This window comes from Rhincodon typus, chromosome 29, assembly GCF_021869965.1.
Source record: "Rhincodon typus isolate 14 chromosome 29, sRhiTyp1.1, whole genome shotgun sequence".
Lineage (NCBI taxonomy): Eukaryota > Metazoa > Chordata > Chondrichthyes > Orectolobiformes > Rhincodontidae > Rhincodon > Rhincodon typus.
This window is the reverse complement of record NC_063360.1, coordinates 34,065,001-34,088,084: the sequence shown is the minus strand read 5'-3', so window position 1 is coordinate 34,088,084 and position 23,084 is coordinate 34,065,001. Positions and strand designations below refer to the sequence as shown.

The window sequence follows — 23,084 nt, the reverse complement described above, 5'->3', positions numbered from 1 at the left end:
AGCGCAGCAAGCTTTCAGTTTCCAATGCAACATCATGAATGCATTAATCTGGAGAGAGGTACACAAACGTCTGTCTACGAACAGGGTCACGTTAACTGACTATTGCCTCAGCTGCTACAGGATCCGTTAGCCTTACAACACATGCTCAGCCCACAAAAACTCAGTCCCGTTTATTATTGTTTAATAAATTGGGAAATGCTTAAAAGGTTTGGTTTTTGCCACAGTTTTATCAGTTATTGTAGTCAGAACTGATATTCAACTGTGACGATAGCAACTGTGCTGCACACAAGCTTCCACGTATGACTTGCAATTAGCCAACTAACTTTCAGACACTGATTCAATGAAAGATATTATTGAATTAAAATGGTATTGAACAGTGCCAAATTAGTCCTGTTTTTTTTGAACCTTCTTCAGACACTCCACTTTTCTCCTCATGAGGTTACAGTTCTACAGGGACTAGCGGCTGTCTGGTGCCTTTCTCAAGGTGACTCCTGACCATGATCCTGATTATTGGTATGAACCATCAGGAGCTCAGCATGATCAGGATCCTGTGCACATGCTACAGGGGGTGAATCAATAGTGATCAGGAGAATAATGTTTGCTCATGTTTTCTCTCTACAATTCACAAGATGTTGAAATGTAATAAACAATGCTTTGCAAAGTCTCAGGGCACCACCAGTGCTTTACTGTCAACTAAATGCAGTCACTTTTAGTTTTGAGGGCTAACTGTAGCACTCCACCATCGAATCAGTGGACTAAATTACTTTCATCAAGTTTTAATTTGCTAAATGTACCTTGGAAGACACACAAACAGCAGCTGCTCATCACAGTGATTCAGGGTTTCCGCCTCTATCGCTTCACCCACAACAGAAACTAAACAGAAGGCTAAAGAGTCAAAAGATCCATCCTATTTGCAGAAGTGCATCACTTGATAGAGTGAGAGGCATGCACTCAGTGCCAGAAAGCAGTTAGTTTGGGGAAAAAAAGATTTATCAACAACTTGATCCATTCACTGTGATAAGTGCAAGGAGGGAGGCAATGGCAGGGCACAGAATTTATACTTATGGGACAAGGACACCTCTGAACTGCTCTAGTTTTGTTGCCAGAGTATCATGCCAAGTACCTGCCTTCAAATCATTCCCAAGTCACAGCGCTCTGTACAAAGCAACTGAAATCTGCAAGAGAGAGCAAGGTCCTTTGATCACTGCAAAGGATCAGCCCTCTCCAGTGTCTCTCACTTTTTCTAGATGGATCTAGACAGTGACTGCTAGCAGGGTATTCAGTTGTGGGAATCATCAGGTAGGAAATTTCTGGGAGAAACCACGGGTATTTGGTAAAAATCGGTTGAGCTCCCCAGCCTCGGAGGTACCGAAGCCAACTGCAACAAATCCTTTCAGCCTTCCTCAGCTAACTCAGTGCAGACATAAACATCGTACCTTTGCCCCCTACCTGTTGAGAGAGGACATCACCAATTTTATGAATGAGGTAATTCCGGTCACTCCCTTCCTCCAAGGAATCTTTCCGCCGCTCCTTCAGTCTGGAGAAGAAAACTCCATGGATTTCCAACAGCTGGTGTAAGCAGGGAAAGATTTTGCTGACAAGGTGCCTGAGGCTGGGCTGAAGCTCCTCCTTTATTCCCCGATCGTATACATGCAGCATGATTTTCAGAGTTCGGAGATGGTGCATCTCTGTCTGCATTAGCTCTGAAGGAGGCGGGTTTTTTTTTTAAAAAAAGAAACAGTTATGTCAGAAGATAGGAAAGTGATTTAATCCTAACATTTACAGGGTAGTTATAGAGCAGAATGGCAAAAATACAATTTGTTTGTTATGGCCAGTCTCAAGGTCTCGACTCACAGACACTTTCATTTTATTCAGATGCACTTTCAAATACTGAGTGTTCCGCCTCTTCACGCATCTCACCTTTTCATATAGACAAGAACTATGCCCCTCTCCCAGTGCTGTTTAAATCTGGAGTCACAGAATGATAGATTCTCTACAGTGTAGAAAGAGGCCATTTGACCCATTGAGTCTACACCAACTCTCCGAAGAGCATCCCACCCAGACCCACCCCCGCGCTATCCCATAACCCACATTTCCCATGGTTAACCCACCTAGCGCCTACACATCCCTGGACACTACGGGCAATTTAGCATGGCCAATCCATCTAACCTGCACATCTTTGGACTGTGGGAGGAAACTAGAGCACCCAGAGGAAACCTATGCAGACATGGGGAGAATTTGCAAACTCCACACAGACAGTTGCCAGAGGCTGGAATTGAACCCAGGTCCCTCGTGCTGTTCGGCAGCAATGCTAACCACTGAGCCACCATGCCGTCCCAAGCATGAGTGTGCAGGGGAATTTCTGCAGAGTGGAAAACGAGAGTATGCGTTCAATTTGTAGGGAAATGTTGTACTGTTGGGTGGAAGTATTGCATGCTAAGACAGAACACACACATTACTCCAACATCACAGCACTGGGTCAGGTGATGGTTTATTAAGGCAAATTATAGCCAGTGTGGAACTAAACAATGCACATATCAGGGCAGGCCAGAGACACATCCAAAGATGCTTAGATCACAGCTAAAATTTCCACTCCTCACCTGTTTAGCGAGTGATAGAATAGGCATGGGTACAGACATTGGATGATGTTGGGCCGGACTCAAACATTACAACTTGGATCATGGAAATGACTGATAAAAATCAATCATTCAGAATCACAAATGAATACAGATGAGGTAGCTGAAGGTAGTGTGCTTGATTTTGGTAGATCCGGATTACAAAAAAAATTACAAATGGAGAGAAACCACAGACAAAACTACAACCATCATCTGAACATCTCTCCATAGTCGGATGAATTTTTAAAAAAAAAAAAAAAACAAACACTCACTAAGTCTCGACGGCTAGAGAACGAAATGACACTGAGCCCTTAAGTATAGCCCAGCGCAATTATTGTACTTAATTGCAGATACATTCCTGATGGTTTGCTATGTCCGAATGACAAGGGTAGGTATGAAGGGCAGCAAGGAAGTGAGCAATTGTTAAGCTTAACCTGCTTTTTAAAAAAAAAAAGACCTCACAACAGATTTGATAGTGCAACTCACTCAGTCATCGCAGGGCAAACAAATGAAGCGCACTGGCCTTCTCACTGGATTCTGAGCCAACACTCAAGCACATTGAATAACAAGGCCAGCTGACCACATTGTCTGTGCACCATCGGGTGGTGATGACTACTGCAATGCTCTTACCATAAATTACATCCTGTCTTTTGATGACTTCTTTGCTCTGTTTCTTTGCATACGCCTGGTCCACTGCAAGACTCCATGATTCAGCCTCAAAGTCTTGGCCATCTGCCTCCAACTCTGCCTTTAGAGAGGCATAAATGGTGTCTGAACCATGACAAAAAAATGAAAATTAAACTAGGTTAGCCATTTTCTTTCTTCCCTTTGCCTCAGAAAAAAATTGTTTTACAGACAGTATACTGATCTCACCTAGTGCTGTGTAATCAGCATGAAAAAGAATAAAACTCCCATTGCCCAGCTGTGTGGATACTATGCACTTGTTCATATCAGATCATTCAGTTCCTCAATCTAGCCTCCTTCTGCCCCATTTCCGAGAACCTGGCCTTTTAACCCTTTATTTGTTTAACCTTACTGAAGCAATCAAGGTTTTATTTTTGGAGGTTCTGTCTGATATGGAACCTCACCCAATGGGAGCACAGCCTACAGGAGGTTATAGCTTAATTCAATCATTGCGCGCTCTACGGTGGCAGCAGCCTTATGCAGCAGTCCCTGGATTGGATTAAATGCCTGATATTCTCCCTTGTAAGCACACGTCACCATTACCTTCTGCCACAAGTGACTCAACAGATGACGAAATTAGACTCTGGGTTTCCTCAGCAGAAGTCTTGCTTTTAGGGATTCCATTCTCCACTTCCTGCTCCATCTCCCCTGCAGTTATTCTGGTCATAAAACGCAAAAGCATTTAAATCTGCATTTTAATGCACGTACAAATAAAACAGGTATGACATTCAGCAAAACTGCAATTCCGTTCATCTCTCTAAACGAGTCAGAACGAAATATCTCCCAACTTAAAGGAGCTGAGTGACATTTGTTTGGCAGTGCCAATCCACAATGTCCCTCTATATTTATTTGTACTAACTTTAGTTTTGTTATGGATTATGGCTGTAACCTTGTTGTTTGACATTAATAGTTAGATTCATGTCGCTGCCTATTCTATAGCCAATACTAAATGGATCAAACTAGATCCTATTCTGCAAATGGCCCCTTACTTAACATTTAATCCATCATAAATGTCACAATTAGATTCCAGCTTGCTACTACCTCCTGGGATCCAATGTTCTTTGTGTGATGGATTTGAAGAATTTAGTTGGAATTAGTGAGGCTTCTGGCATCATTAACAGGACAATGGAAAAAATAATAAAATGGTGTCAAGATCATGACATTACAAACTGCTTCCCAATAGTTTAACTGTATGAAATTATACTTCTCAGAACAACAGGGACATCTTAAAATCAGATACAATCCATTTCTAACTAACTGGGACTTCACCGTTTATCAATGCAAGTATTTCCTAACAATGTAGTAAGTTGTGCTAACCCGTGATTGGTGTAGCTATTCACACTGGTTGAAGACGGTTGGGAAGGTCTTCTTGGTGGTACAGTCATGCCGATACTCCGCACAGCTCCAGACGTGCCATCAGTGGCCAGCGGTAAGCACCGGGACTGCTCCTTCAGTAAAGACGCTGCAAAAAGAATGTTGTTAGGTGTCAGAAAACAAATTTAACCTCATTCCCTTTCTGCCTGTCCAAAATTATCTCCCCGCCACAGCCTTCAAACCTACCTCAGCCCCTCCCCTCCAGTCAAACTTTCTTCTGTCTCTGATATGCTATTCCTGCCCTGTCTCTGTCCCTTCAGCCCTAAACCCCAACTCCACTCCTCCAAATCCTGCACCCCCTTCTCTATTCCCCACAATTCTGTTCCCCACACCTTGCCCCTGACAATTTTATAAACGATCATCTAGTTATGAAAAAGGACCAGGGCACATTTTCTAATCTACCTGCTCAGAGATTTTATTCCACACCTTGCAGCAGGTGGGCCTTGAAGTCTTCTGGCTTCAGCTATTTCATCAATGACTTCCCTCCATCAGAAGTTCAGAGTGGGATCTTCATTGATGACTGCATATTGTTCAGAATGAGCTGCAACTCTTCAGACACTGAAGCAGTACAAGCTCATTTGCAGCGAGACCTGGATGACATCTAAGCTTAGGTTGATAAGTGAGAAACATTTATGCCATACAAATTCCAGGCAATGACCATCTCCAAGAGAGAATCAAACTCTTGTTGTTCAATGGCACTACCATTGTTGCATCTCCCACTATCAACATCCTATTATCAGTGACCAGAAACTGAATCGGGCCAGCCTCTTAAATAATATGGCTCCAAGAGCAGCTCAAAGGCTGAGAATTCTGTGACGAGCAACCCACTTACAGCTGCGGTTGGTTTGCTCGCTGAGCTGGTTCATCAATTTGCAGAAGTTTCATTACCCTGTTGGGTAACATCAGTCCAGCCTCAGATGAAGCGTTGTTGTGTTTTCCCACTTATTTAAACTCTGGGGTCTGTTGGATTTGATTACCTCATTTCTGTTTTTCTTTGCAGTGATGTGTATGTAGGGTTTAATTCTACGTGTTTATTGATGGCCTTCTTGGAGGAGAACCAAGCCCCTAGAAATTCCCATGCTTGTCTGTTTGGCTTGTCCTAGGATCCTGACGTTGTCCCAATCTCCTCGTCTGTGTGTATGGAGACGAGTGAGTATTGGTCGTGTTTTTTTGTTGCTAGTTGGTGTTCATGTGTCCTCGTAGCCAGCTTCATTCCTGTCTGTCCAAAGTAATGTTTGTCGCAGTTCTTGCATGGAATCTTGTATATTACGTTGGTTCTGTCCATTGTGGGCAAGGGGTCTTTGGCTCGTTAGCAGTTGGCGTAAGGTTGATGTAGGTTTGTGTGCTACTCTGATGCCCGGTGTCTATAGGAGTCTGGTGGTCAGTTCAGATACATCCTTCATACACAGTAATGTGGCAAATGTATCAGCACATACTGTATCTTCCTGTTGTTGCTTGTGTGACAGGCATTGTCGGACCCAGCTATTTGGGAATCTGCTGTCTCTAAATACTCGGTGGAGGCATTCTTCTTCATTTTGGCGTAGTTCTGGGTTGCTGCGGTGTGTTGTGGCTCATTTGAAGAGTGTTTTTACGCAACTATTTGTGGGTGTCGGGGTGGTTACTGTTGAAATTTAGGACTTGATCTGTCTGTGTGGCCTTTCTGTATATTTTGGTCAGAAATTCCCTGTTGGCCCTGCGTTCTACCACCACGCCCAGGAATGGGAGCCGTTTGTTCTTTTCTTCTTCTCTGATGAATTTGATGCCAGTGAAAATGTTGTTTATAAGTTGGTGTGTTTCTTCTACTTTAGTCTGTTTGATGATGTCGAAAGTGTCACCCACATATCCATTCCACAGTTTGGGTTGGATCTGCGGAAGGGTTGTGCTTTCGAATTTCTGCATCGCTGCTTCTGCTATTAGTCCAGAGCTAGGTGACCCCATGGGGGTCCCATTGATTTGTTTGTAGATCTGGCCATTAAAGGCAAAGTGGGTTGTGAGGCATAGGTCCAGTAATTTCAGCATGTTGTCTATGGAGATGGTGTTACTTGGGTCCGGTTCTTTCAGTAGCGTTGCTAGTATTTTTCTCGCTAGTGGTATGTCAATTGACGTGAATAGGGCAGTAATGTCAAAGGACACCATGGTCTTGTCCTCGTCTATTCTTATGTCTTGGAGGGAATTGCGGGACTCCTGGGCTGAGTGGATTGAGTTGTTGACAAGGTGCTTTAGTCCTTGTTGTAATTCCTTGGCTAAGCTGTGTGTTGGTGTGCCTGGAAGAGAGACTATAGGTCTGAGGGGTATCTCCAGCTTGTATACCTTTGGGAGGCTACAGAATCAAAGGGGCAGGGGTTTGTCCCTTCAGGTTTCATTTTTAGGTAGTCTGCTTTGTCCAGTGTGTTTGAGTGTGTCTTTAGCGTGTAGATGATTTTATTTCCCACTTGCGGTGTCAGGTCCGTTACTTGTCAGTATGTACTGGTGTCCACTAGTATCATCTGTGCCTTAGTTCTGACGTAGGGTCACCAGACCCGAAACGTTAACTCTGTTTTTACCTTCACAGATGCTGCCAGACCTGCTGAGCTTTGCCAGCAACTTCTGTTTTTGAACAAGAAAATACGGTATGCCCCGACACACTTATCACATTACTGACATCAATTACGTATCTGAACTGACCACAAAACTTCTATAGACATTGGACGTCAGAGTGGCACACAAACCTACAGCAACCCTACGCCAACTGCTAACAAGATCCAAAGACCCCTTACCCACTATGGACAGGGCCAACATAACATACAAGATTCCATGCAAGGACTGTGACAAACATTACACTGGACAGACAGGAAGGAAACATGAACACCATCTAGCAACAAAAAGATACAACCAGTACTCGCTTGTCTCCATACACACAGACAAGGAGAACCACCGGTTCGATTGGGACATCATCAGGATCCTAGGACAAGCCAAACAGAAACAAGTACGGGAATTCCTAGATGCCTAGTTCTCCACCAAGAAGGCCATCAATAAACACATAGAATTACAGCCTACATACACACCACTGCAAAGAAAAACTGGAAATGAGGTAATCAACTCCAACAGACCCCAGAGTTTAAATAAGAAGCGGGAAAATACAACGGCACTTCATCGGAGGCTGCACTGATGATGTTACCCAGCAGGTAATTAAACGTCTGCAAGCTAATGAACCAGCCCGGTGAGTGAACCGACCACAGCTTCCACAACCCAAGCTACAAATCTACTCAAGAACCTTAAACCCACTTACTGATTTCCCCAAAACCTGTCCACCATTTACAAGGCAAAGTCATCCGTGTGATGGAACATCCCCACTAGCCTGGATGGGTGTAGCTCCAACAACGATCAAAAAACTTGACACCATTCGGGACCAAGCAGCCTCCTTGACTTGCACCACATCCAACCCTTTCCACATTAATTCTCTTCACCTACAGAGGCAACGAGTACGTATTATCTACAAGATGCACTACACTAACTTATCAAGGCTCCTCCAACAGCAAACCTATGGCATCAATCACATAGAAGGACAAGGGCAGCAGATGTGTGGGACAATTACCTCCATGTTAAAAGGGACCAGAGGGACAACGTTTTCATACAGGGAGTAGTACATACATGGAATGAACTGCCTGAGGAAGTGGTAGTGAAGGCACAGTTACAAGACATTTGGACAGGTACATGAATAGGGAAGTTTAAGGAATATAGGTCAAACACAAGCAAATGGGACTAGTTTAGTTTGGGAAACCTGGTTGGCATGGACAAGCTGGACTGAAGGATGTGTTTCTGTGTTGTATGACCCTATGACTCACACCAAGTTGAATTGGAACTAAGTTACCATGCCTTCACTGTTACTGGGTCAACTCCTTCCCTAACACCGCTGCGATGTAACCACACTCAAGGACTGCAGGTAATCAAGCAGGTAGCCCACCCACAATCTTTTGAAGGGGAATTAGGCACGGGTAATAAAATAGTGGCAGCCACATCCAATGAATAAAAAAAAAATCCAGCCGCCATCTCGGTTCAGTTCCTGGCAAACATGGTTCCATGGTACAAACTGCACTTACAGTTGCCACAAGCTGACAATCTGACTCAGCGGCCACAAGATTTTGGGAAATACAACATTGCTATGATAAGGAAGTAATGGTCTACAATAGGGGCTTAGACACATTAACAAAACGAAGAGAGCTTCAATGTCTAAAACCCCAAGTTTGTATCTACCTGCAAGTATGCAATGCTGCTGGCTTCTTCAATATGAAAAGGAGTAATACATCACGTCTATAGGTTTAAAAAAAACTCTTCGCTGTGCAATCCATTAATTGCACAGGGCAACACAACCTAAGGCTGCTTGGAGATATAGTGTGTTTTTTTTTTAAAAATCAGCTCTGGCTGACAGCTCAGAGGCTGCAACTCCACATTCATACATACTGCAGGCTCTGTGAAGACTTGGAGCAGAGTGACCCAAGTTGTACAAGCTGCCCTCTGACGCGAATGAGTGATGTACATTTGGCAATTTCAGAAACTCGAGCTCAAATCAGCCAGTGTTCTCAATTTAGTGCAGAACACAGGATTGTTCAAAACTCTCGCGTTAGCCTACCTTTCCTGTTCATCCTTATTAAATAAAAACATACACTTTAACCTCGATAACAACAATGAAACATTTAGACAGAAAAGGTGCTGTATAAATACAGAAGTCATAGCTTAATGGTAGCTCTTCTGCAACACTGTCCAGAGAGATAGGATGAAGTGATCTACCTTCCAAGTCCATGAGTCATTCCTGCTGGTACAGCTAAGTGATTTGCAGTTCAAGGAAGCTGAGTTCCTAAAGACACAACTTGATAAGAAGTAGACAACTGTAGACATGACCAACACTGAATCATGATCCCAAATAAGGAGCTGTTTCTTTTTTCTTAATTATTTTGCAGGATGTGGACAAGTCCAGTGTTTGCCGCCTCTCCCTAACTACCCTTGAACCAAGGAATAGCTTGCTTAGCCATTTCAGAGAGTAATTAAGAGTCAACCACATTGCTGCAGGTCTGGAGTCACACATAGGCCAGACCAGGTAAGGATGGCAGAATTACATGCGGAGAAAGAACATTAATGAATCAGGTGGGGTTTTTAAACAAAAATACAACAATCAACGATAGTTCCAGGCTCACTACTTCTGGACAAGTTTTACGTCCCATGTTTATTAAATGGATTTAAATTCCACCAACATCTGTGATGGAAACTGAACCTCTGTACTTAGCTTTACATCATACGCAGATTTTAAACCATTTCTCAAACCAGTGTACAATGAGGCATGCCGCAGAAACATAACCATGCAAGGGATTTTCACAAAAATATTTTTGCTGTTGCAAATCACCAGCATTGATCTTACTGAGGTTAAGAATATTTAATTTAAAATTGCACTCCTTACTGGGGTCTGGGGTGGGGCAGGTGCTAGATTATGCTTTCGAATACTGGATCTGATTTTGGTGTTCACAGGAGGAGAACTGGAAGAGATCTATTAGACCTACTAAAGAGCCACTAGATACAAGGGGTTCCTGATTTACAAACATCTGACTTACCAACACTCAGGTTTACAAACACAACCCCATACAGGGGTGTAATTTTAAAGACCCGACACACAAACACATCCTGTGCTAATGTACAGCTGCTTTAAATTGCCCTGTATTGTATTCTGACTTACATACAAATTGACTTGCCAAACGACTCCAGAACAGAACCTATTCAGATCCCGGGGGCTGCCTGTAATTTTAATTACTTACTTAGTTTAAAGGCCTTGGTGCACACCGTAACTGCCATATCCCAGTCACTGATTTCACATTTCTCCTAAGTGACTCTTTGCAACAATGGTGTCAAATATTCCAGAGATCAGCCTCCAACCACCTGTCTGCATCTTGAAGATGGCAAATTTCAACTTCTGCAGCATCATCCGGATCTGTCCTGCTTCAGTTCATCCACCACGACAGAAATCCTGTTCCAGGCCAACACTGCCTCGTGACTAAACTATTCCAACTCACTCCTGACCGGCATCCTACATTCTATCTTCTAAAGCAATCATCTAAAATACATTTCTTGTGTCCTAACTTGTAGCCAGTTCCACTCACTTATCACCCATACTCACTGGCCTGTAGTTGCAAGTGTTTAAGAAAATACTGCAATCTTCAAATTCTGATGCTAGTTTTCAAATCCAGGGCCACAGCTTTCTGCACCTCTAATCTTCACGAGGTCCACAACCACTATTATAATTCTGACCTCTTGTGTAACCCTGATTTTCATTATCCCTTGCTGGTACAGGATTAGCTTCATGGACAAGCTGGTCTTCACTGTTCTTGCTTACAAAGGTGTGGGGAGAACAGTAAGGAGATCAAATCCAACTATCTCCCTCATTATAATCAACTTAAATTGCTAAAAGAAACTCACCAGGCTGGGCAATGCTCTGTGGACTTCCAGAATACTTCTGCTGGGAATCTTTTTGCTGTTGAAACAAAGAATAGAGGTTTAACTGTCTAAGGCATCAATTTACTGGATTCCAACACCCATTAGTAGATCTGAATTCACTTTCTAGCTCGTTAACACTTACCATAGACTGAATGCTTTCATAATAAGTTTCCTGGCATTGTCTTTTGAAATTAATATGTGGGGCCAAGGGAGTTCATGTTAAAGTTACTGTGTGAGCTATGTAACATGTATTGGGATCTCCAGAGAGGTGTCAATATTGAGATTTTTAAAAATTATTTATTAAAGTCGCTCATACGAAAGTTTGAGAACACAGTCAAGCAGCTTTTGAAGTTACGAAGGCACTGAATAAAATTAATGACGGAAATACCTATTTGCTGGAGATTTAGCATTGATGTGTCAATTTAAAAACTGATGGCAAGGTGAGTATTTAGGAGAAACTTTTCTATTATGAGATGCTGGAACACAGAACGCTTTGCTGCAGACAATGGTTGAGACAGACATGATGGGTCAAACGGACTCCTCCTGTTGTGTAAACTCCTATGGCTGAACGACAAGCTGAGGGGATGCACCAGAGTAAAAGCATAGCTGGGACCCGTTAACAATGAAGCATTCTGCTCAGTGATGACATTTCTGGTTAAGTATCTACATTTCATTATGGCACAGAAGCGTAAATTTAGGAGATTTCTTTACAGCTGGTAAATCATCCAAACATTGGCTTATTCCAAAAGACTGCAGCTTGCAATACATATAGCCATGTGCTCACAAAATATTGAAGGCGGGAGAAAAGCAGTAAATAATTTAGGGGGGTGGCGGTGCGGGGAGAGAGGGGGGATGGCACAATAGCAATGTCACTGGACTAGCAATCCAAAAAGGCACAGGCTAATGCTCTCAGAAAACAGATGCTAACATCACTGTGACTGGCGGTGATTAGAAGCTAATCACAAATTAAAAGCTGACCACAAAACCATCGGCATAAAAACCCATTTGATTTACTCATACCCTTTTGGGAAGATGATCTGACCAACATGTGATTACAGACCCAAGGTATGGTAATGTGGTCCACTCCTAACTGCCCTCTGCAATGGCCTAGCAAGCCACTCAGTGGTATCAAGGTAGAGAAATAAAATCAGACAGATCTCCCCAGCCTCAACTAAGACACTTGAAATGACAATAGATAACACAGCCCTGACATAAAGTCCTCCCATTAAATTCTGGGGGCTTAAGCCAAAACTGGAAAGCTGTTCCACAGACTAGTCAAGCAGCAGCCGGACATTCACTCAGAATCATACACATAGACAACACCAGCGCTGTCCCTTGGCACACTTTGTGTCATCAGGTGAACAGACTCAGAGGTGACAGCATATTGGTGCTCGGTTGAGAGGAAACTGCCTTGGGAGTCCTCAATATTTACCCCGAGTGCTATTAAGTTTCATGGCTTCAGAGGAAACATGAGAGGAAACCTCCTGATTACCGTAGCAACGTGGAAGATTACTCAGGTCTGTCCTGTCCTCAAAAGGCAGGCTATGTCCAACCCTGTCAACTACAGCCAAATTATTAAGAATCAAATCATCAGCATAATGACACAAGGCGTCTTTAACAATTTTAAAAGGGGCTTTTGACCCCAAAGAACCTGCTCATTAATGCTCAATTCGGATTCTGCCAGGTCCACTCAACTCCTGATCGCAGTCTTTAGTGCAAACATTTTGAGGTGCAAAAGGAGGAAGAGAGTGATAGAGACAGACAAATGGTTTCAATGCCCCTGGTTCTAGTTAAGAAGCGCGGAATGAGAAAATAAAGATCAATCATGCAACTAGAAACTATTCGACAGGCAACATCATGATGATTGTGATGCACAGCAGTGGAACAGCCCAGACTTTCATATGACAAGCTGAATGAAAGCAGATTGAATTGTTTGACAAAATGCATGGGACGTTTCCTCTCTCAACGTTGCTAAATTCTAACCAAGCTTGCCTCAGTCTTAGGACAGAAGGTATGTTTGAACGAAAGTACAAATGAAACATCCCTATTCACCTAGCAGCTGGAAATAAAAATGTGTCGTGCTTCAAGATATTTCCCATTTTGACCTGAAGACATCCAAGCAACTTCCCCTCCGTCCCATAGAGCTTTCATTAGTAAATTGTTTCAAAGACCTACTATTATCTCATGCGATTTCCTGCAAGACATAAGGGATTTAAGTCTCGTCTCCTTGAGAGTTGCACAAGGTTTCAGCTCACAACACAAGCCTCTTTGGAATACTGCATTGAGTTGGTAGATTCAGAGAAAGCTGGTACAAGAAAAGAATACCATTATGTTGTGAGTAGGAACAGTTCCACTGGAGGTTAGAAATATTACATGACGATGAAAGCTTTACTCTACATGGAGCCCACAGACGATCCTCAGCTGGGAATGCTTGATTCCATTCTGAGTAGCTAACCAAGTTGAAATGGCTGAAAGCTAGGAGTGACCTTCATGAGACTGTGAAAACCACTTCCAATCTCTCAGCAGTATGCCGAACACAGACCTTTGAACATCAACTGACTTAATCTAAAACACCAGCTGTGCATTGTGGGTGTGTTGGTTTATCTGTGTATTTAAGCAGAATGATTGACTGCAGTTGAAAAGAGGAGGGTGGAAGGGTGGGGGAAATCAGATAATGACTGTAATCAGAGCGTGCATGTAAATAAACAGACTGTGCTCCAATTCACTTCTGTATCTCCAGAGCCTGCCTGTAGCATTTAAAATATCCTTGCTGTGGCCGGCTAAAATGAATTGTGGAGGCTCACGCTGATCACTGTTTACCTCGAACTGAACGTATCGTTAACACTTTGATACTCCTAATTAATTGGACCTTTCAGGAAGGGCTAAAGCTCTGGCAGTGCCATGGTGACAGAGACCCACAGGCACACCCTAAGCTTATGCTATGTTTACATCACAATGTTGGTGGTGCTGGTGCCAATCCTGACAATCCAAATGAGACACTACAGCTAGAGAAACATGAAAAATCAACACCTGCTACTTCAGTTTTCTTCGCCAGCCAAGGCAACCCAGCTCTTCCCAATATATGTTAACATCCTCAATCTTAGTGTCCAGGGCACAATTTCAATATTTTCGGATGATATGTAACTTGTAAGCATTGTGAATCATGAGGAGGTTCAAGCTGGTGGAATGGAGAAATGAGAATGGCAAATGAAATTGAATGCAGAGAAGCATGAAGTGACTCATTTTAGCCAAAAGAACACACAGAAACAAATAGAAAATAAAGGGTACAATTCAAAAGGTAGCGTAGAAGCAGTGTGACCTGATATAGCTGTTAATCATTGCCAGGACAGAATGAGAGTGGAGTTACCAAAGCATACAGCACCCTGGAAGGGTTCTTGTAATGCAGTAGTAGACTCCCTGCCTCTGCACCCACCTGGTCTCAAGGCGTGTCATAACATTTCTCAGTAGGTTAATTAGAAAATATCTACTGCACTCTGGGATTTTCTCATTAGGGCCATAAAATACAGCAGCAAGGTAGTTCTGTTATACCTGCATAATAATCCCAATTCGGTCAAATGACCATATCGTGTCAAGTTCTGGACATCACACTTGACGATGTAAAAGTATTAGAGGAAGTGCAGAAAAGATTCAAGAGAATGGAGTTCCTCATCCCTGGAACCAGTTACATAAGTAAATCAGAAAAGTTGGGAACGTGTTGAGGAGAAGGTCGAAAGCAGATTTGATACAGGTTTTCAAAGCTATGACGAGTCAGGACGAAGTCAGTAGGGAAACAGTACTCATTAGCAGAAGGTCTGAGAACCAACGGATACAGATTTACAGTGACTGGCAAAGCAAACAAGATCGACAAAAAGGTATGCAACAAGTGTGGCAGATCTGGAATGCAGTGCCCAAGAGTGTGGCAGTAGGGCCAACTGAGGCTTTCAAATGTGAATGGAATCATTACAGTCAGAGTCATACAGCATGGAAACAGACACTTCGGTCCAACAGTCCATGCTGACCATAATCCCAAACTAAAATAGTCCAACCTTGGCCCAGATCCCTCCAAATGTTTCTTATTCATGTCCTTAACCAAGTGTCTTTTAAATGTTGTAACTGTACCCGCATCCACCCTTTCTCTTGAAGTTCATTCTTTGCACAAACCACTCTGTGTAAAAAGACTGCCACTCATACCTTTATTAAATCTTTCTCCTCTCACGTTAAAAATTTGCCCCCTAGTCTTGCAATCCCCCACACTAGGGAAAATACACCTGCCATTCATCTTAGCTAAATCACTCATGATTTTATAAACATCTGCAAGGTCACCCTTCATCCTCCTGTGCTCCAGTGAAAAGTCCCAGCCTATTTTTATAACTCAAACCCTCAATTCCTGGCAACAACCTGGTAAACCTTTTCTGAACCTTCTCCAGCTTAATAATATCCTTCCTGTAACAGGGTGACCAGAACTGGACACAGTATTCCAGAAGAGGCCTCGATGTCCTGTATGACCTCAACACGATGTCTCAATTCCTATACTCAAAAGTCTGAGCAAGGAAGGAAAGTGTGCTAAATGCCTTCTTAACCATCCTGTCTACGTGTGATGCAAACATTATCCTGAAAACAAAAACATTTCAGAGGGAACAAGGGAAAGGTCAGGAATAGCACTAGGTGGAACTACTCCTTCAGTGGACTGGAGAGACAATGATTGACTGAATGGCCACATTATGCAGTAACCATTCTGGGATTCCCTAGAGCAAGGGATTTTTGCTTGAATCCCCAAGTGCACCTTTCCAGCCCACCACAGGAAGAAGCTGCAGTCAGTTATTCAAAGACACAATTCACAACTATCAAACAAATTCGGGTTCAATTTAAACCAATTCAGAAGACTCAAGTCACAATTTATACAACGAGTACGTTTCAACTGGCCAAGTGTAAACTTTCTGCACATTTCATAAGCATCCAGAAAACCCACAGGTCACCCTAATCAGCCTCAGTACCTAATTTAGATTTGCCTATCCCTTTAAACAAACAGAAGCTTGAATATACATAGGTTACACACGCACTATTTCTGACCATTCCCATTCTGGTAGGTATAAAGCAACAAAATTCAACTGCATTAGATGAAGTTTAAAATTTCACACTTCAATCAACGACAAAGATAAAACAATAGACAGCAGAGTTAATGATCTAGGGGTATTATCACTAGACTATTAATCCAGAAATTCAGCTAACGCTTTGGGAAGATGGATTCGAATCCCATCACAGATGGTGGAACTTAAATTTAATGAAGTATCTAATGTTAACAAATGAAACCATTGCCAATGGTCAGAAAAATCCACTTGGTTCACTAATACCCTCGAGAGAAGGGAATCTAATACCACCTGATCTGACCTACATACAACTCCAGACCCACAGCAACACGGTTGACTCTCAACTGTCCTCTGAAATGATCTAGCAAGCCGCTCAGTTATACCAATCACTTCAAAGTTTAAACAAAGACCACAACTGGACTGCAGCAATTTAAAGAAGCAGCTCACTATCACATCCTCAAGATCAACTAGGGACAGCCAATCAAGTCGGGGCCTAGGCAGCAATGCCCACATCCCACGACAATGGCCAATTTACAGATGAGTAGCACGTTTAAAACTGTTACTACATCAAGCCCACTGTGAATTTCTGAACGAGATACATAAGGAGACCCTGGGGATCCTACATTGGTGTGTAGTTTATTTTTCAAACTATTACACCCAATTACAATGAAGTTGCTAGAATATTTTAACTAGTGCCAATGTTTTAGAACATGCCATTCTGCCTTCACTCTCTCAGATGATAAATATAGGTCTATCAGTATATAGAAGCAGAATACAATTCTGGTGACACAGGGCCAGCGCTGTAAAAAAAAATCTGTCAACGCAGGTTTTGAGACTGTATAAAACCAGGATGCAGTTCCAGTGGTCCTCAAACAAGGAGAGTATCTCAAAATATTAAAAATGCATCAGCTTCAATGAGACCTCGCTGGTGTAATTCCTAATTTTAAATCAGAGAATGGCCAACATTCACAGCATGAAATGAACAAAGTTGAGATAAACAAAAAGCAGGAAATCTTGATTCTCAAGAGGTGACAGCAAGGCTGCCTGGTTCCGAGAAGTCTGGACAACTGGATGAAAAGATAAATGAGGAATTGAAAAGTTTGAGGGATAAAAATCAGTTAGACAGTACAAAGTGTCTCAATTCCAACAGCAAGGATACAATCTGCTAAATGAAATGACTTTGCCAAAGTCAAGTCTTAATCTGCATGGAGCATTGATAAGCTTCATGCTGTTTGACTAATTTGGGGCATCTTACAGGAAAACGTTGGCTTGAAATGAGAAGTATCTTCCCAGCTCTCAGACAGAAGTAAACCTGTCCAGGTTCCAGCCCAGAGCCAGGCTGGCTGCTCAGGTACTCGGTTACTAGAAAGCTGCCTATTGCAGCAACTGATATCCAGGGTGCAACTGTGAATGAAGTTGGATCTAGGCTCATTTCTTCAGAGCTAGAATGACTCCAAAGAAACTACCCTCACCCATCTCACAAACAGGATAGGTGATGATTAACGCAATAATCGATGCACCAGCAACAAAACTAGAATAAACATCACCTTGAAAAAAAAAGAAAGCAGATACACTAACCTTGCTCTTGGGAGTGGTACATTCAGCTAGAAGTGTCCTACAATTCTTGTGTACATTCACTGCACAATCTGCAAAGAAACATACAACTGTCAACATCATTCATCCCACCATCAGCCAGTAACTCTCAGTCCATAAGGACCACTTGAACAAGTTAAGAGTAAATCATTACCATGGGCTGTTTTGGCATAATGATAGCTTCTCTTACTTTTGGCCAGGAAGTTTGGATTCAGGTCCCATCTGCTCTACTGGTGTGTCAAACCACCACCGCCACTGATTAGAAACCATAACTATCCAACTCAAAACTGCAGTGTTCACTCACTGCGAGGCATCACTCCCCTTAAGTAACTCGAGAGAAGAGGGTACAGCTCAACTAATCCAGCAACCTCTCATGCAGAGTGAAGTCTAAACAGCAAGTGCCTGCAAGCTATTGGAAAGAGGGACTGAAACATCCACCTGGAACGAGGGGAAAATGGACAGTTTCCTGCTGGGTTTTGTAGTCCCCATCTCTAGCAGCAGAGTTGACAAGTACAGTGCCAGTCCTGCCTGCCTGGCTGAGACTGGGGGCAAACCTTCTCAACCTATATGGTTGTTATTTGGACCACCCTTCAACGAGCCCAACCCTTATCAATGGCACATTTAACCACAGGCATTCAGCCAGCAAGGTGAATTTTAAAAGGACAGAAATTTCAAAATTTCACTGTCATTTTATTGTCATTCTATTAACACATCTGCACACAGCTGGATTCTCTAAGCAAATGGCCAAAGACAATAACAGCCATATGCATCTTACTCACAACTCCAAACTTAACTGCTCCACATGCCCATGCAGGAGTTATAGCAGGGAAGAGATAGGTGGGAGTGCACTAGTAGATGCAAGTTTAATAAGCAACTTGTGCTCGATTCTGCTTGGCAAATAATAATTGCTGATAAACTCCCAACAGATTGCAATTACATAGCAGATAAAAACACCCAGAATTAAATGTTCAAGTAGTGTTCATGGTGCATGGTTAGGCTGAACATTACACATGATTGCTAAAGCTGTGGCAATGTTTCTCTGGCTGGTGTTTATTATATTGTCAGAAATCGCGCTTGTTTGACTAATTTGCCTTGTCTAGTTCTCATCTCACTTGGCTCTCTCTTGTTGCTCAGTGGTAGTGTCCGTACCCCTGGACTGAGAGGCCCGGGATTAGGTCCCACCTGCTCCAAAAGGTGTGTAATAACTTCTCTGAACAGGTAGATTAGGAAAAGTAGGTTAAATTTACAAAAAAAAAAACAAAAAATCTGGGCTCTTTCCTGGCTGAGAATATGTTACTACCTTTCAAACAGGAGAAGCTATACAAAACCCCTAGGCCTGAACGCAATAGTCAAAGTGGAGCTTGCCTCCTGAAACAGGCACAGCAAAGCCCAACAGTATTGTCAAAGTCAAACATACCTTATAGCTCTGTCACCAATACCAAAGATAAAATTACCATTGTAAATTTTGCAATGACAACAGTAATTGCTTTAGGCCAATTGCACAAACTTGTAGATTTAAGTCCCATTTCAGCAAGTAAACTAAACACCGCACAGTACTACACTGTCAAAATTGCCATGACTTTGGATTAGAAATTTAGCCAAGAACTCAGATCATCTGTTCAGGTAGATATAAAAGGACCTTATTTAAATCATTATTCATAGGGAAGGGAACACTCCAGAGTCCTGCCAAAATCCCTCCCTCAGTATCAAAAGACAAATTAACCAAATATCTAATTCTGCAACTTGCTGTGTACAAATCAGTTGTTGGATTTGTCCAACAAATGCTGTTTAACACTTCAGAACTAATTGACACATTGGTTAGGGAGGACTTTATAAACCTAATTAGTTGCACATTCAATCTTAGCAAAATAAAACAGCAAAAGTGTACTTTAAGCTTGTATAAAACCACTCGATGGTGATGATCTATTTCACTAGATTGTCGTTAAACTGTACTCCACAGGAGCTTTAGCAGATCTCAGAATTGAGAGCACCAAGTGTGACCAAAACCCAAAAGACAATAAAACTGATATTGTAAATATTAACTTAAAATTACTGGCTGCTTTCAGTTGTCTCTTCATGAAAGGACATTGCACTCCAAAGGACCTCAACATCTGAGGCGTAGTGGTAGCACAGGCCAGAACGCCCAAGTTCAAGGCCCACCTGTTTCAGAGGTGGATCATAACATCTGAACTGGTTGATTAAAAGTATCTTTAGAAGAGTCTCAATTTCTAGCACAGGCTATTTGCAAATGGAGGTGATTGTAGTAGTATTGAACTTCAACCCTTTTAACTAGGGGTGCCACATAAACAAAATGTTGAAAGGCCAGGGTCAGACTTCAGACAAGTTAAAGACTCATTGTAATATGACATATCAGAATGTAATATTACATTAATGGATTGGAATTTATTACTTATTTACAGATGTGAGCACTTCTAACTCTTCCCCCATCAGAAGGGCTAGGCTAGGCTTCAGGCATCACTAAACAGTGCAAGGGAGCCGTACTCTCCTTCCACACAATATACTGTATTCATTTTACCTCACTAGTCAACATTCCCAATACAGGAGTCAGAAGACTGACGATTCAAGGCCAAATTCACACCTTGAGCTCCAATTTCAAGCCGATCCTATAGTGCAGTTCCAAGGTGGAGTTATTGATATTTTCTAATCAACCTGTTCACAAATATATTACACACCTCTGGAGGAGGAGGTGCCTCCTGGCTCAAAGGTAGGAATTGGATTGGATTGGAGGGTCCGAGCAATAGGAAGAGGCTGGATAGGCTGGGGCTTTCTCCCCCCAAGCATCAGACACTGAGGGGTATCGTTATAGATGTTTATAAAATCATGTGGGGGCATGGATAGGGGAGTCCAAAACTAGAGGGCATAGGCTTAAGGCTAGAAGGGAAAGATTTAAAAAGGGATCTGAGGGACAACTTTTTCCACACAGTGGTTCATGTATGGAACAGCTGCCAGAGGAAGAGGAGGAGGCAGGTACAGTACCAACATTTAAAAGGCATCTGGATGGGTACGTGAATAGCAAGGGTTTAGAGGAATATGGGCCAAATGCTGGCAAATGGGACTACGTCAGTTTAGAATAGCTGGTCAGTGTGGACATGTTTGACTGAAGGGTCTGTTTCTGACAAAAAAAAAGCTGCAAGAAAAATTTTTTTAAGCAGTTGCAAGTCTGGGGATTTAACCATGGAAAATAAGGAAATGGTGGAATTTTTCTCGTCAGTCTTCTCCTTAAAAATCATAAATAACATCCCAGAAATTCTTAAAGGGAGAACCTTAAAACAGTGACAATCACAAAGGAACGAGTACAGCGAAAACTATTAGATCCAAAAGAGGTTCAAGAAGACAGCTCACCACCACCTTCTCAAGGACAGGCAATTAATGTTAGCCAGCCAGTGATACCCACATCCCACAAGTGAACAAGGGAGAAAAATGCCAGCAAGTGTCCAGGACCTGAAGGACTTCATCCAAGGGTCTTAAAAGCGGTGGCTGTTGGGATGGTAAATGCATTGGTGGTAATTTTCAAAAATTCCCTGGATTCCAGAGAAAGGTCCCATTAGATTGGAAACTAGCAAATGCAACTCTTCTAAAGAAAGGAGACAGGCAAAGTGTGAAACTACAGGCCAGTCAAGCTTAACATTTGACTCAGGGAAAATGCTAAAATCTGTAAAGGAGATTTCAGCAAGGCATTCAGGAAATCTCAATGCAATCAGGCAGGGTCAGGACTGAGGTGAGGAGAGACTTGCCCACAGGGTTATCCATTTTTGGAGCACTCTACCCAGGGAGTGTAGATGATCAGTTGCTGCACAACTTCTAAACAAAAATGGCTCAAAATTTTTGAATAAAAAAAGGGAATTAAGGAATAGAAATGTGAATAATGCAAAAAAGTAAAGTTGAAGTAGAACACTAGTCACAACTGAAAGGCAACACAGGGGGTGAATGGCCTACTGTTCTTATTCCATGCGTTATCCAAAAGTTGTCATTTTTCACGAACCTAAAACAGAGAACTTTGAAAGTAACAAGCACAGGAGTCACGCAAGTTGCTGTTCAAATTGAATGTGCATACCCAGAGATTAAAGGGATAGCAACAAGAGGCCATTCAGTCTTTCAGATCTGTTCTATCTTTAGCTTGGATCCACTTCAAGATCGGAAACCCTCCCTGATATTTCCTTTTCTTACACAACTCTTGGCTGAGATTGTCCAGCTGAACAGAGGCAGCAAATTATTATGTTTTATAATTCAACAGGAGTGCAGTAATTCAAAGTAGTAACTCAGCCATACCTTAGACAGCAATTAGGGATGGGTAATATATGCTATCTAGCCAGTGTCACGACAACATCCTGTCAAAGATTAAAACAAAATAAAGCACCACCCCTGGCTTGCACATCATTCTGACTCTTTCCCCAAACAAGACAGACGGTGGTTAAGCAAATACACAGCAGCCATCACGATAGTCAAAGTTACTCAGTGACAGACTATACCATAAGGAAACAGTGAAACAATTTAACCATAGTTGGGAACCTCTTTCGCATGCAGTACTGTGTATGATGCGCACTTCAAGCAAGTAGACAAGATTCTCTTGCTTATAAAGTGACCAGTCGAGCTCTCCATACAATGAGTACTGGATGATATATTCCAAACACTGTTTGCTTAGCCTCCCAAGAACCAGGGAGTTTGCTCTTGCATAAATGAGCATTACAGTACTCAATAAGTTCCATTCTGCAATTTACCGAACAAATAAAAACTTTAATTTAAAGTAAGAGTTACACTACCTTTTGCAATAAGCAGCTTTGAGACTGTGATTACATAAATTCAACAACACTTGTCACCAGAATGCCACTAAGATATAACTGTTTTGTAAAGCATTCACATTGTGCTCACTTGTACAGTGAAACACACACAGCAGTTTAATGATAGATTCTGCTCCCTGAAACAAGGTGGCATGCGGACTTGTTGGGCTGAATGACCTTCTTCCAATGGTAGGGATTCGATGATTCTGCACGTGTATAGAGGCAGTCTTTTGAGCTGTACCGCCTGCCGAGTCAGCGTGATCAAGAATTCTACACTGGATATGGGCTTTCCTTGAGTGGGCCTCACTGTACATGTTAAGACTTCACCAAAAACAAAACCGCTTTCTTCCTCCTGGAAATAGCAAGAACCACAGATACTGGAGTCAAAGACCACACAGTGCGGAGCTGGAGGAACACAGCAGGCCAGGCAGCATCAGAGGAACAGGAAAGTTGATGTTTCGGGTCAGGACCCT

General features: G+C 42.4%; 1 protein-coding gene across 1 annotated transcript in view; it reads right to left on the bottom strand.

Annotated features, from left to right (window-relative positions):
- Positions 1-23,084, bottom strand: part of arhgef18b (rho/rac guanine nucleotide exchange factor (GEF) 18b) — a 229,805-nt gene that overhangs the window by 76,199 nt on the left and 130,522 nt on the right. The window contains exons 14-19 of the mRNA XM_048613939.1: positions 17,798-17,865; positions 11,115-11,169; positions 4,617-4,761; positions 3,843-3,958; positions 3,246-3,386; positions 1,450-1,703 (exon numbers count right to left, since the gene is read on the bottom strand). Of these exons, the coding sequence (XP_048469896.1) occupies positions 1,450-1,703; positions 3,246-3,386; positions 3,843-3,958; positions 4,617-4,761; positions 11,115-11,169; positions 17,798-17,865 (779 nt within the window). The remainder of the gene's footprint in view (positions 1-1,449; positions 1,704-3,245; positions 3,387-3,842; positions 3,959-4,616; positions 4,762-11,114; positions 11,170-17,797; positions 17,866-23,084) is intronic.